Raw genomic sequence first — 14,555 nt, forward strand, 5'->3', positions numbered from 1 at the left:
CTTTTGCAGCCTTTGCAGTGTTCCCTTGCGTTCTGATTAAACTCTGAAACTCCTGAAATCCCTCACTCAGGAGTTCTTGCTCTGCTGCCGAAAAATACCGAGCCGAGCGCGCTCCTTCGACATTTTCGCCGACCAATCAGAGGGTTGCCGATCAATGTTTCTACTATCGATGCGTAGCCCCTTTTATGACACCCAGTGATGTCACATTACTGCGTCCAGCTGTACTAATCGTCAACAGCAGGTGTGTTTGGGGAACCGGATTAGCGAGCTCACGGTTAGCGCGATGATTTGATCTTGGATGTGTCATTTGATCTTGGATGTAGTAAGCGACGTACGAAGAACGGGCCCCAGGTCTTTAAGTGATGATGTCGACTTTTGTTTTTCTCCCTCCCTCACGCTCACACACACACAGCGGGAGGGGCGGTCCCACACGTTTTCCCTGCAGCAAGGACTACACCGCCCATGAGGCTACAGTCTTAAAGGGCCATGCCTGTAACACTATGCTGTCGTTTAAATCATTTTTCGTATAACAATTTAAAAAAAATATTTCTTCACATCAATATGCGGCCGCAAATAGAGGTGATGTGGGCCACAAATGGTCTGCGGGCCGCGAGTTTGAGGCCCCTGGTTTAGAGCAGGGCGATATGGCCAAAAATATTTATCACGATATATATTTGAAAATTTGCGATAACGATATAACTGACGATATAATTGATGCGAGACAAAATACAACTCCACAACATTACTAGCGCAAAAAGACAACCTTCCATTTATTTTCACTTAAACAAGAAGCTGGTTTTTATGTACATTAAAGCTTTATAAAAATGTAACAATGCAAATGCAAATTCCTTGCTGAAAGTTTAACCAAAAGGCATTTCCAGTAGAAATGGGCTGACATATCCTGAGCATAACTATGTATAATATCCACTGAAGTTAAAAAGAGGTGCTTTGCAACATTAAACTGCAGTGTGCAGTACGTATTTTTTGGTGCACGGGATTATAACGCACATTAAGCGAAACAAAGCAGTCAGATAAATCAAACTTTATTAAACTCATTCTTCTTGCTTCCTCCACTTCTGTACCATTGATTCATTAATGTTGAATTCTCTGGCAGCTGCTCTATTCCCATGTTGTTGCAGTATATTAATGACTAACCTTGTATTGTGGATGGATTATCTTAGTTGTTCTCCTGACTGAAGTTTGGTCCGTTTACAGCATCCTGCCATGCGATTGCATTTGTTTCTAACCATGAAGAACCTTCACGTTAACTTTTATAAGTGGAAAAGTGTTAGTGTTCGTCCTCCAGCTTCACTGTTTATGTTATGCTAACATAGCTGTGTCGCTAGCGATCACGTAGCACATCATTATATACCAGCTAGCCCAACTTCAGTAACCCTACAAACGTCACTGCTGTTTAGTTTCCTGTCTTCATTTATGTTGGAAGTGATAGCAGAGCTGTACGTTTGAATTTTTTCAGAAATCTCTGTCAGAACATGCTATATCATGCTTAGGTAACTAGTGAAACTAGCGAGCTAACTTCCGCTAGCTTCCTGCTAACTTCTAACTTCGTTAAATGTAATAAATTTTGTTTTCATGGATGCCTGGAAGTTAAACTTCATAGTTACACCTGGTAAAGCAGCAATGCTGATCGTTTTATTAAAGATGAAAGAATTTAGACAGTTTTGAACACTCAGTGATGCTGCAGTGTTCGTTTGACCTGAAGTATACGGAGTTTAGGACCCAGATTACTCCAAGACTTAAGAGCATCTTAGTCTGACAAATACGACAATAACGATAGCCGCTTGCATGTTCTGCAAAAACATGTGCTTTGTCGTGTATCTGACGGACAAACACCAAACCAGTTCCACATCACTGAAGTTGCACCATTTTTACAAACCAATTCTGGTTCATCTGTTTCACTCAACAATCGGCCATGTGCGTATGAAAACAAAGGCACTGCGCATGCGCGTTTTACTCATATTCTATCGCGATATTTCATTTTCCTATCGTTGCCTAACATTATACCGGTATTACTGTGAACGGTATAATATGGCCCAGCCCTACCCTGGTTTATGTTACGCTAACATAGCTGTGTCGCTAGCGATCAACTAGCACATCATTATATACCAGCTAGTCCAACTTCAGTAACCTGATAAAAGTCACTGCTGTTTAGTTTTCTGTCTTCATTTATGTTGGAATGTAGGTGGAAACCAGCTAGCTAACTTCTAACTCAGCCACACTGATCGTTTTATTAAAGATGAAAGAATTTAGATAGTTTGTAACTCGCAGTGATGCTGCTGAGTTCCTTTGACTTTGGGATATGCAGCGGAGTTTGGACCTGGAAACGGCTAATGACATCAGACTTAAAGACCGGATAGCATTTCTATTGCTTAATACATAATTGTGTTGTGAATATTGATCCTTAATCTGTATAAATGCATATGGTTCAGAAAAATTATAGTAATTACAAAATGGTACATTTCAGGCTAGAATGGCTAAGGGGAACCTGTCAGTAATGGAATGAAAGAGGAGGAGCAGGGAGTATCAAAAAAGGAGAAAAAAATTAACAGCCACCCTGAGTTGAAGGAAGAGTTTTTCATAAAGGAAAGGCACAAAAGCCCTGTACTTCTCCAGCAAAAACCATAAATTATTAAAAAAATGTTACACCTGGGAGATTGGACCAAAACTTGGTGAGACAGCCAAACTTTGTACAACAATTATATTTAAATATATTTTTGAAAAATCAAAAAATATATTTTAGAAAATTAAAGCCTGTTTTGTCCCTAATCTCAGGAATCACTGATCTACTGTACATTCTGAAATTATGATAATGTCACTGATGTGGCAACTTAGCCAATCCAGACAATTTGATATTTTATCATCTATCACTCAAAATGCTTACTCTACAGTGAGCATAAAAGACCCTTAAGTATGCTTATTGCTGCCAGAGGTATACAGATAGCGTGCTTCTAGCTGTTTGTAGGAGTCTTTCCTCAGGGTGTTTTAAAATACTTGTTGACTTTTGTGGATTCCAACTATTGCATTAAAAACTGTTGCTCTCTGTTTTTTGCCTAACAGTTTGACACGACATGATGGTAAAATTACAATATTTATTTTAATTGTCAGATCCAGTTACATTATGTAAGTTTACTGTAGTTATTGTGATCTGTTTGCTAAAGTATGAAAATGACAAACCCAATTGAATCTGCCCGGGGTACAAGGATATCATGGTGATGTCTGTACGAAGACATGTTCTCACACTGGTTCAAAATGAATGAACAGGGCAAACACGAGTGAGTGAAATTACCATTGATCATATTCTTACTCACAAGGCCTGTAACACAGTAATATAAAAATAATAATGGATTGCATTTATATAGCGCTTTTCTAGACACTCAAAGCGCTTTACAGTTCCACTATTCATTCACTCTCACATTCACACACTGGTGGAGGCAAACCACAGCTGTAGCCACAGCTGCCCTGGGGCAGACTGACAGAAGCAAGGCTGCCATATCGCACCATCGGCCCCTCAGGCCAACACCAGTAGGCGGTAGGGTGAAGTGTCTTGCCCAAGGACACAACGACCAGGACAGACAGACCCGGGGATCAAACCGGCAACCTTCTGGTTACAAGATGAGCTTCCCAACCCCTTGAATACCTTAACTAACCTTAAATACAGAGCACATATGTTGCAGTTATCTTAACCAGTGATCACATTAGCTTAAGTATTAATGATAAGTATTGCTTTGCCAGCCCTGACTTTCCTTGAGAATTTTGGTGGAAACAGTTTAAACCAATACATCACTGACAACAAATTTCCCATGGAGTACTGTTGCTGGAATTACTTCCCCTGTGCTTTTCCGTGGTAGCTGCCTGACTCATCTATAATCACTGCAGTCTGTGACTGGCCTCTTAAGTGGTCTGTCTGGATTTCTTTCCTGATCCATGATTAGACTTACAGTGATACTTTAAGGAGCATCTGTGGTGAAGGGCATTTCTGATAGGACTAAACCTTCATCTGGCTCTGCTCTGTTTGCCCTTAACATCCTGTGGAAGTTTTATTTCAGTACCAGTCAGCCTATTTCTCCACTCTGCCATCGCTCCACCCTTCCTCTAGACTGTATCTCACGCAGACAGCTATTGTGCATCTATAGTTCATTCATCCCACAGCAATACAGTAATTTGCTATCCATGTTTCTTATTTAGTTTGCTTACTTTCTCTTCATAGCTGGAATTTTGACATGGTTCTTTAGTTAGTTTGGAGACGAGGAGAAAAGGATATCAAAGTTAATATGTTTACTGTGCAGGCTTTCTCTGTTTGCCTTTATATGACTGATCGCAGTTTCATTTTACTGCAGGGAAAATCCCAGACTGATTACATAGGAACAACTGAGGACCCAGCCTTTTGAAATGAAAGAAGAAAAAGGTAAGATGTCCTGTTTGTTTGTTTTAAACCACTGGTTGGTTCCTGAGGAGCTTTGTTTCATTTAGTGATCAGTGTGCAAGTGTTAATAAAGACGTTTGTTAGGAGAATGTGTAATTATGGTGCATTAAAAAGTCTTAAAACGGTCTTGCATACCCAACCAAATTTCTGTTAATGTTCCGTACAGCAGTATTTCCATTTTTGAATGTAGAAGTGTGAAAAATGTCACTGTATCACTGAAAATGTCACTTAAGTGGCAATTTAGCTGATCTGGACAATTTGATCTCAAGAAATTATCAATAAAAATGTTTCATTTGCGGTGAGCACAAAAGTAGCATGATTCTAGCTGTTTGTAGGAGTTTTTAAGAGAGTTTTGTGGATTTTTTAAGATTGCACAAAAGCTGTACGTCTCTGTTTTGAGCACCAGAACATACCATTAGCCAGAACATAACAGTAAATCACAATATGTATTCCATCCTCTTGTAGTGGCGGGTGAGGCTCCAGTAATGCTCACTACCCACAGCAGTTGCTTGCGGCAAGATACGTTGCAGTTGCCGTGTCAGATAGTGATGTAGCTGGCCTGAATGCTCTTGATGGTGCTTGTGTAGGATGTGGTGAGGTTGGGAGAAGGGAAGCTTCCTTCCTTCAGCTGTATCACAAAGTTCACTCTCTGCTGAGATATCTTTGATAAGGAGTTCTTCAGTTATGTGCAAGGAAGTTGGTGGTCCAAACCATCTCCACAGCAGAGCCGTTGATGATGAGCGAGGGTGGGATGTATGCTGACTCATCATTGCTGCTTATCATGTCCTGCACAGTTGTGTCATCAGCGTACTTCATGATGTGGTTGAGGTTGTGTGACTTAGCACAGTCATGAGTCAGCAGAGTGAAAAGCAGAGGTGTTAACACACGGCCCTGTGGAGCGCTCTGTCAGAAAGTCCACAGTGAACGTAACACATAGGGCTCTTACAGTTACAGTTATCTCCTCTCTGTCTGCGATGTCAACAGCAAAAACTCAGGAATGGCATCACATAAACATCAGGTTAATCAGCTTAGTAGGATAGTGCAGAGCCCAAAAGTGTGAGGTTGTGAGTTGAAAGCTTTAGTTTGTCTCCTTTTATGCTAAAACAATTCTTGAACTTTGTATTGCTAGAAAGTCTAACAGTGACATCCGGGCAGTGTTTAGGAAGTACTTCGATCTGACATCATTGTAATGTCTGCAAGATCTGTTCAATTTTAACTCTTAAGTCTTTTTTTTTTAAACTATGGCTCGACTGCCAAACAAACTGTTGAAATAGTTGCAGGGTTAGCAAAGGAAACGGGGAAGCAGCTTTTAGTTCATGTCTGAACTAACAAATCAATTTGTTCAGAGAGTAACTGAGTTTATTTAAGTGAAACATCTGAAGCAAACAAATGGCTCCACAACAGTCCAGCACAACAATGAGTACAAGCGTAGAACATGTTCATCCTGTAATTCTGTGGACAGCAGGAGACCACAGTGAGGTGGAGAGGAGAAAACAAAATAACTGTGTTTTATCAAAGAAAATACAGTTGCGTTACAAGCGTGCGCCTGTCCACATTCTTCAGTTCTTTTGTGTTTTCCTGAACAATAACACAGGATCTGGAGCTGGATAGGAAGCTGGCTTCATATCCACACACACACACACACACACACACACACACACACACACACACACACACACACACACACACACACACACACACACACACACACACACACACACGGCGTTACCCATATATAACTCGTCCCTGATTCAGTTGGCAGCAGCATTATATTAAATTTCATGTTGGGAGATAACCATTTTTTTACTGTAGGTGCCCTGACTGGCCTACAGTCTATTCCAGAAGTACAATCTGCAGAGCAACCCTGTGGTAGTGTTAAGAAATTTGTACCAGTATTATATTACTGTTAATGTAGCAAATGCATGTGCACTCATGTGTATCCTAAAATAGACGTTCTGCTTTGCACTCCTTCCGCTGATTCTGAAGCATGGGCAGGCATGCTAAACTGTTTCTGAAGGACTCTGGCTTCTGTCACAAATCAGATAATAGATAAGATGTGCATTACTGAACCAAGCACAAAGTGCTAAAAATGACACTATATCCTTTCGTTCAGTGACCAGTTTATTATGAATCCGACATGGTCCAATTATAGTTTTTACTAGTTTTGTATACTTTCTTATCTTGGTTGTGTGCTTCAAGTCATTGTCCTATTGCAAAATGAACCTTTATCACACTCTGAGATCCAGAGCACTGTAGAGCAGGTTATCATCAAGGATGTCTCTGTACATTGTTGCATTCATTTTTCCATTTACCCCCACTATTGTCCTAGTTCCTGGTGCTGCAAAACATCCCCAGAGCATGATGCTATGCTTTACTGTAGGGATGGCATTTCCGCAGTGATGAACGGTGCCTGGTTTTCCCCAGACCCGAGCATTCTCTTTCCTAGCGTGTGACATACCGGCAATTTGTCATGTCCCGAGGCATCTCATAGCAATGCGAAAGGTACCCTTTGGCGTCCTTATGATACGCTCCAGATTCTCAGTTGAATCCAATAGAATGCTGCTCGCAGCGGTAACACACGCTCCAGCCCTTACCCTAACCTTAACCCTAACCATAACCTTAACCCAGTCAGATAGTGTTTTCCAAAGCAATTCATGATCAGAGAGTAAAACACATTTGCATGTATAGATTCATTCCAAACGGCTCTCATGCCTCTGAATGCGTAACATCCTGACGATTTATCTTATCGCATGGGTATGTGACGAGTTGGGATGAGAACATGTTGTCTAGACATGATGCTTGGCATCCAGACCAAAGACTTTAATCTTTGTTTCATCAAACCAAAGAATTTTGTTTCTCGTGGTCTGAAAGTCCTTCAGATGCCTTTTAATAAAAGTATAAAAAAAATTGTAAAAATGCTTAACTGTATAACTTTCAGAACTGCTTGGAGAGTGGTGAGAATGACGTTTCTGATGTAAGAAATTACATCTAAACATTACTAAAGCAACTGAGAAAAAATGCAAGGAAATAAAGTATCTACAGTTCTGACTGACAAAAGTACAAGCTGTTTTGATGAGTTGTGAGATTCAAGTAAGAAGTGCATCAGCATAATTACAAATATATTTAGTTGTGAAGTATATGTAGATAAAAATAATGAGAAATGCAATTGAGTGGGGAGAAAAGTGTTTCTGATTTGAGAACTGCATTAAGAGTAGTGAGACAACTTCTGGATGTGAGAACTGCATCAAAGTGATTGACGTTATGTAATTTTTCACAGCCTCTTCTTTGGTTTTATCAAAACCTTTGTAACTCCTACATCCATACAGTACATACAGGTCATTTTGGTCTTTCACCCTAAACCTCTTGGTGGTTCACTTTGTTCTAGACTGAAAACTAAAACAGATTATGAGCTTTGAGCTTGTGAACTACGGAATGCACTATTAGAGTTATTAAAGTTTTATATTTTCTAACGAGTCTTTCAAAGGTCTAATTTTATACTTATTTTAGTGAATTAAAATGGTTTTTTTGTGATTAGTTTTTAGTTTAGTTTCAGCTAATTACAATAACCTTGTGCACTACTAATACATTTGAAATCTCTGGACTTTATTGAAAGTTTTAAAGAGCGCTTCAAGGCTTATTTGTATAGGTTTGCTTTTAGCTAGTGCACACTGTTGTGTGTTTTAATTTTAACTTAGAGTATTTTTAGCTGTTGCTTGTAGTTGTGAAACGCGTTGTGATCCTTCTTTTTTTAAATGCTTTGAACACATTTACATATGTGTGCAAAATGCTCTACATCTTAGTTTTCATGTCATTTGACTTTCAGATCACATTTTCAGTTGTTTTTTGTTTTGTTTTTTTACAGTAAAGGCAGTGTCATATGTGCAAATATTTGAGCTTTCTTATTCCTGTACCTATTATCAGGGTGACCACATATTGTGAAGTCATGAGAGGCTCAGCGAGCATGTGAAGATGTCCCAGAAGGCAACTAAAAGTAAGCCTTTTTGCTCTCTGTGATTGTTATTTTTTTTTTTTTTTTGATGCTGTTGTTGTATTTTCATTGCATTTTTTTAACTTATTGTCTTAAGATCTTTTTTATGATTTTCTCTGTGTGAACAGCAAATTTGAGGATTGGGATTTTTAACATGCCCTAAATTCACTGTTGTTTAATGTGAGATACTGAGAGGTCAAACTGGACTTCTTGAATATTGTAGAACTTATCAGTACTATCACTTATCATCAGAACAATTTGGTTACCAGTGAGTCTTTGTCAAACAGTAACCATAATTCTGTTTAAGCCAGCATACAGATCGTGTTAGTTAAAGCAGTCCAGGCCTTGTTATTTGAATGATTCAACAGGTCTGCCAGTAATCAGGCCTGAGTGTGTTTAGTGAAACTGAACTCAGCTTTACAAAAAACCTGTTTAATCACAGTTAATTCATGATTTAACAAGGGGGCAGGGTTAATTACTTTTTCACACAAGACCAGATAGGTTTTGATAACTTTTTTCACTTAAAAACTACATTTTGTTTTGACTCAGCTTATCTTATATTATCTAATATTACCGTTTGTTTAATTATCTGAAACATATAAGTGTGTGACAAATATGCAAAAAAATAGGGAATTTAAGACGGGGGGGAAACACTTTTTCGAACCACTGTAAAATGTTACCAAAGGCTGTTGCTGGCTTTTCTCTTTACACTTTAAAAACTTTAGCGTTAAATGAATTTTGTAGCAATTTCCATGTATTCCGTGTATAATTTATTGCATGTATTTTTGCACATAAACCACTCATAACACTACAACGTATTCTTTTAAACTTGCATCAGGCTAAGTCAGGCTAAGTATATTTATCTGTTTTCAAACACCGTGCAGCACTTACTGGCTGTAATTTATTATTGAATGGAGTCCTTATCTAACTGTCAGAAAGACAGTGGTTAAAATTACCTTCCAAACTCTCTTTTTAATGGTCCTTGGGTTTATTGTTCAATGCCTTGTTATAGATGAAGCTTAAAATATTTAATCACACCTTAAATTGCCCCAAACTTCCCGCTATTAGTCCAGTTAGCAGGAAAAAACCTTTATTTACTGTACAGTGTAGCTTTACCACTGAACCTGATGAGAAGAAAGTCCAAGCACAGCAATCTTTGGAGCAGGGGTAGGCAACCTTTTTGATGGCGAGTGCCATTTAAAATTTCCTCAGAAGTCAGTGTACCATATGATTGTATTAGCAATAAATTTAATAATGCTCTATATTAACAGTTACACACTATATAGAACCACTTTATAGAATTATATTTGTTTGCAGATGTTGGCAGCTATCAGCGAATAGTTATCAGCTATTTTGAAACACTTTTTATCCATAACAAGAACTCTATAACAGCAAATTAACTGTACAACAAAAAATACAAATGCTATTTATGGTCTCCTCACAACAATGATAAGAAAAATAAACTGGGCCAATATGGCATGTTTGTTAATACACATATTAATCTGATCTCTGGTCTCCCACTCAGAGACACAGGTCTCCGAGTGTCCAGCATTCAGACAGCTACCCGAGGACACTCATTAGAGATGGACCGATCCAATATTACGTATCGGTATCGGTCCGATACTGACGTAAATTACTGGATCGGATATCGGAGAGAAATAAAAAATGTAATCCGATCCATTAAATATCAAAAAAGCACCTCACAAAACTTGCGACACGGCGTAACTCGGCCCATAACCGTTGCACTTCGGAGCAGTGTGCTCACATGATAGAGCGGCTGTGTGTATTTGGAGCCTCACTACCAAACTCAGAGGAAGTTATCCAAGAGAGAAGTTAAGCAAGTGTGTAAGTTCATCTCTGAATGTTTGTAAAGCATTCCTGCGTTAAGCTTAACAACCAATATATGGAGCGACTGCCTCTCTCTCCTTCTCTCTCCTGCTGCTACTTCAAACGTGAAACTGATTAATGATCAGCTGATCGGCTTTCCTGTCGCGACTCCGTCTCTCTTTTTTGTTTTTGGCACACATTCGCGCCAGAAAGAGGAAACCAGCAGCTGAACAACAGCAGCACGTTTAAGCTTGATAAGCTGTTGTTAGAATTTATTTAATATTACTTTCTACACCAGGATCTTTTTCTACGTAGCTGACGGCTGGTAACTGTGCAGGGGCGGATCTAGCAAAGTTTAGCCAGGGGGGCCGATAGGGCATTAACAGGGAAAATGGGGCACAAAGACATACTTTTCTTTCTTATTCTCATTTAAAATGTGTAGCTTTTAATAAATAATTATCTGAATCTTACACCCAAAGTTTTAATCTGATGTAAAATGTATAGAAGTCCATTACTGTATATAGTAACTGTTAAGTCTAATATACCCTAGTAAGCTATAGTACTTTTTCCTTTGGGAAGATACCATCTGTGCAGTCTGCAATTTTGTTGAAGAAAGATGTTGAATCTATTTAATTATTCTTGAAAAATAATTTAATTCTGTGCATTTTTGTTTTCACACTGCATCAAATTAAAGTTGATTACGTTGATTAAGCATCATGAGGTGGAGGGTGGGGGGTGGTTTCCTTTTTTTTTTTTGCTGGGAGTTTGCAACCCTATTAGTTAGGTTGCTTAATATTTCTGCTAAGTGCTCTTTAAAATACCAGAATAGGAAGGATTGTGTAGGTTTAAGTTTATTAGATTTATCAGTATTGCTGAACTATGAAATATTTTGGATGCAGTGTATTTTTTACATACAGGTATAACGGAATAGCTTTAGTGTTGTTGTTTATTTAAACTTGAGTATGAACTTATAAAAAATGCAGCAAGATATTAAAAAACAGTTTTATTGATTAAAAAATACACTATATCGGATTCATATCGGTATTGGCAGATATACAAATTTATGATATCGGTAGCGGACATAAAAAAGTGGTATCGTGCCATCTCTAACACTCATGTGAGAGAAAATCTGCTCACACAGATATGTGGAGCCAAATACTGTCAATAAGGCCTCTGCAATGTTGTGAAGACAGTTAAACTTGTCAGGTAGTGATGTCCAGCTGGTGAAAATGCAAGCTCCATGAACACGCACAGCTGTGGATTCCAGCTGCTTCGATGTTGCATTAACTGGTATTAACTCAGCCAGTTAATGCGAGACAAATCCAGCTGCTCATTAAAGATTTCTGGTTTGATCAGAAAAGAAAACATTGGTCCATACACCTGAAAGTCCCAAAAACGCATTGTGTCTCGAGTCTACGGATGTATCCGTGTATTTCCATGGTGCTGACGCTGCGCTGAGCGGACAGCTCCTCAGTTTCCTCTTTCTGGCGCAAAGTGGGCGATAAACAAACAAGAGAGAAAAGCCAATCAGCTGATCATTGATCAGTTTCATGATTAAAGTAGCAACAGGAGAGAGAGAATGAGAGAAGAGGCAGCTGTGCAGCGTAAAGACAGAATAACTCCACCTTTGTGTCTTTTTCCATTCTAGCTGAAGTCCGGGACAAACTGCGTCCCTTCTCAGCTCAACACGAAATGCGTAATAATTTCTCTGAATGCGGGACAGTTGGCAACTCTACTAACTAACCTTATAAATAAAATAAAGTTCACTATCAGTAACATCATAGCACCCACCCAGCTGTATAGAAACTCCGTCATGCTAGCTAGCACGCAGTACGAGTTATTGTAACTGACTGTAAAAAGTCAGCACAATGAAAATAAACTCCACCTAAACTTGGTTTATATCTGACCCAGATGGACTGTAGTCATAACTTCTTACCTGAAGTTCAGTTCACACTCAGACCAGTGGCCGCCTCGGGTTTCTCCTCCTCCTGCCTCCCCTCTCCCTCGTCCACCTGCCAGCCTCCACCACTTGTTAATTTTACTGAATCTGTGGAAGCTACGCCATAGCCACCACCAAACAACTGAGTTATTTTTACACACCGGCCAGCAACTGGCCAATCCACCACCTTTCATTTATACCGTTACAAAAAAAAAATCATCGGCCCACTGAGCAAATGCCTGGTATGCCTGATGGCCAGTCCAGCTATGGTCGTGCCATCAGTTAACCCTTCACGTGACACAGTTGGCACGCGTGCCTAGGGTTGCCGACCCCTGCTTTAGAGTAATTTCATGGAGATGTTGTTAAAAAAAAAAGAAAAAGAAAACTTTTGATGCTCCCAAATGCACATTAACATAAGTCCAGTATATCAAATGATACTCATATACAACCCTCATTCCATACATGTGCTATGTAAAATTTAAATAAAAAGAGAATGCAATGAACCCATATTTCATTCACAATAGAACATAGAAAACATATTGAATGTTGAAACTTAGAAATTTGCCATTTTATGAACAAAATAAGTCATTTTGAATTTGGTGGCAGCAGCACGTTCAAAAAAGTTGGGTAACAGCTGTGTTTACCACTGTGTAGTATCCTTGTTTCTCTTCTTCTTTGACTTCGTTGTATTTTTGGTTTCATGATGTATCAACTGTTTTCAGTTGATGAAAGGTTTGGAGTGCTGTTCAGCACATGGTCAAAGGAGCTTGCAAAGAAAAGCGTCTGGACTTCTTTAAGTTACTTGAAGACGTTTCACCTCTCATCCGAGAAGCTTCTTCAGTTCTAAGGTCAAATGGTGGGGAGTCCCTGATTTAAACCTAGTGGGAGTGTCCCCCCGCAGAGGGACAAAAGGACCCCCTGATGATCCTCTAATCGCCTGAGCCAAGGTGTGAAACTGGGTGTGGGTCCCAATCAGCCAGGGTTTCGGGTGAGCTCATTGTGAAACCTGGCCCCACCTTATCATGCGAATTCCTGAGGTCAGATGGCCCAGGGTGTGAGTGGGCGTTAAGGCGTCTGGGGAGGTAACTCAAAACTGGATTATAGATGGCAGACACCGCCTCTGTTCAAAGATGGTCGCTCACAGTGGACATAGATGGCTTCTTTCACTCCTCTTTCAAACCATCTGTCCTCTCTGTCCAAAATTTGAACATTGACATCCTCAAAAGGGGATGCCAATGTTCACATGTTTGACCTTAGAACTGAAGAAGCTTCTCGGATGAGAGGTGAAATGTCTTCAAGCAACTTAAAGAAGTCCAGACTCTTTTCTTTGCAAGCTCCTTTGACTACAATGACCTGGATGACTGAGAACCTTCACAGACATACTGTTCAGCACATGTACTTTTCTGCTATGAAACTGTTGTAACAGAGGTGGTATGTGGTTTAGCATCGTCTTGCTAAAATATGTGCAACCTTTCCTGAAAGACACATTTTCTGGATTGGAGCATATGTTGATCTTAAACCTGTATTTACACTTTCAAATTTCAGAAATGGTTTGTAGACAGATTTGTTTGCAGATTGATGAACCTCTGCCCAGCTTTACTTCTGTCAAACTGCCTCTCTAAGGTGCTCTTGTTATTCCCAATCATGTAACTAACATGTAGTCAACTAACCAAATTAGTTGCAAAATGTTCCCCTAGCTGTTTCTTTTTAGCACCACTGACTTTTTGAGCCCTTTGTTGCCATCATTTTCTAATATTTTTCATGAAAAAGTAGAATATCTCAGTTTAAACATTTGTTATGTGTTCTGTTGTGAATAAAATATGTGTTTATGAGATTTGCAAGTTTTTTCAGTGTATTTAAAGAATTCAAACCATTTTTGAGAACATCGTATCGTAATTTGTGATCTTCACTCTTTGCTGTTAAAAATAAATCCTAGCAGATGGACAGTTTCCTATAAGCCTTTGCATTTGTCTTAATTTGGAAAGTGATATTTGAATGAAAATCAGTTTCATTGGCATTGCCCGTACACCTGTTTCAAAATGGCACGTCAGAAAAAGCAAACATCATAATTTGCATAGAAGAAGACTGAGCATTGTCTCTCAGGTGTTGCCAGAAACTGACTCTACTTTTATACCCTGATATGTTTGCTTCTGTTTTTGTCTTTGTCTGCTCCAGTATGGTGGCCTAGGCTTCTCCCAGTTCTCCTGTTCTTCGTCACCTTTGTCATGTTCTACTGTTCGTATGCCTTGATTCAGAGGTAATCTCACACAAAGACACACTCTAACACAAACATGTCTTTCTTTCTTTCTTTCTTTCTTTCTTTCTTTCTTTCTTTCTTTCTTTCTTTCTTTCTTTCT

General features: G+C 39.2%; 1 protein-coding gene across 4 annotated transcripts in view; it reads left to right on the plus strand.

Moving 5' to 3' along the window:
• st3gal4 (ST3 beta-galactoside alpha-2,3-sialyltransferase 4) overlaps positions 1-14,555 on the plus strand; it is a 36,439-nt gene that overhangs the window by 9,372 nt on the left and 12,512 nt on the right. For all 4 annotated transcript variants that reach the window (XM_080888478.1, XM_080888479.1, XM_080888477.1 and 1 more), the window contains 3 exons: positions 4,359-4,426; positions 8,366-8,435; positions 14,374-14,455. In XM_080888478.1, coding sequence (XP_080744604.1) covers positions 8,414-8,435; positions 14,374-14,455 — 104 coding nt within the window. In that variant the 5' untranslated portion in view covers positions 4,359-4,426; positions 8,366-8,413. The remainder of the gene's footprint in view (positions 1-4,358; positions 4,427-8,365; positions 8,436-14,373; positions 14,456-14,555) is intronic.

This window comes from Rhamphochromis sp. 'chilingali', assembly GCF_963969265.1.
Source record: "Rhamphochromis sp. 'chilingali' genome assembly, chromosome: 8".
Taxonomy (NCBI): domain Eukaryota; kingdom Metazoa; phylum Chordata; class Actinopteri; order Cichliformes; family Cichlidae; genus Rhamphochromis; species Rhamphochromis sp. 'chilingali'.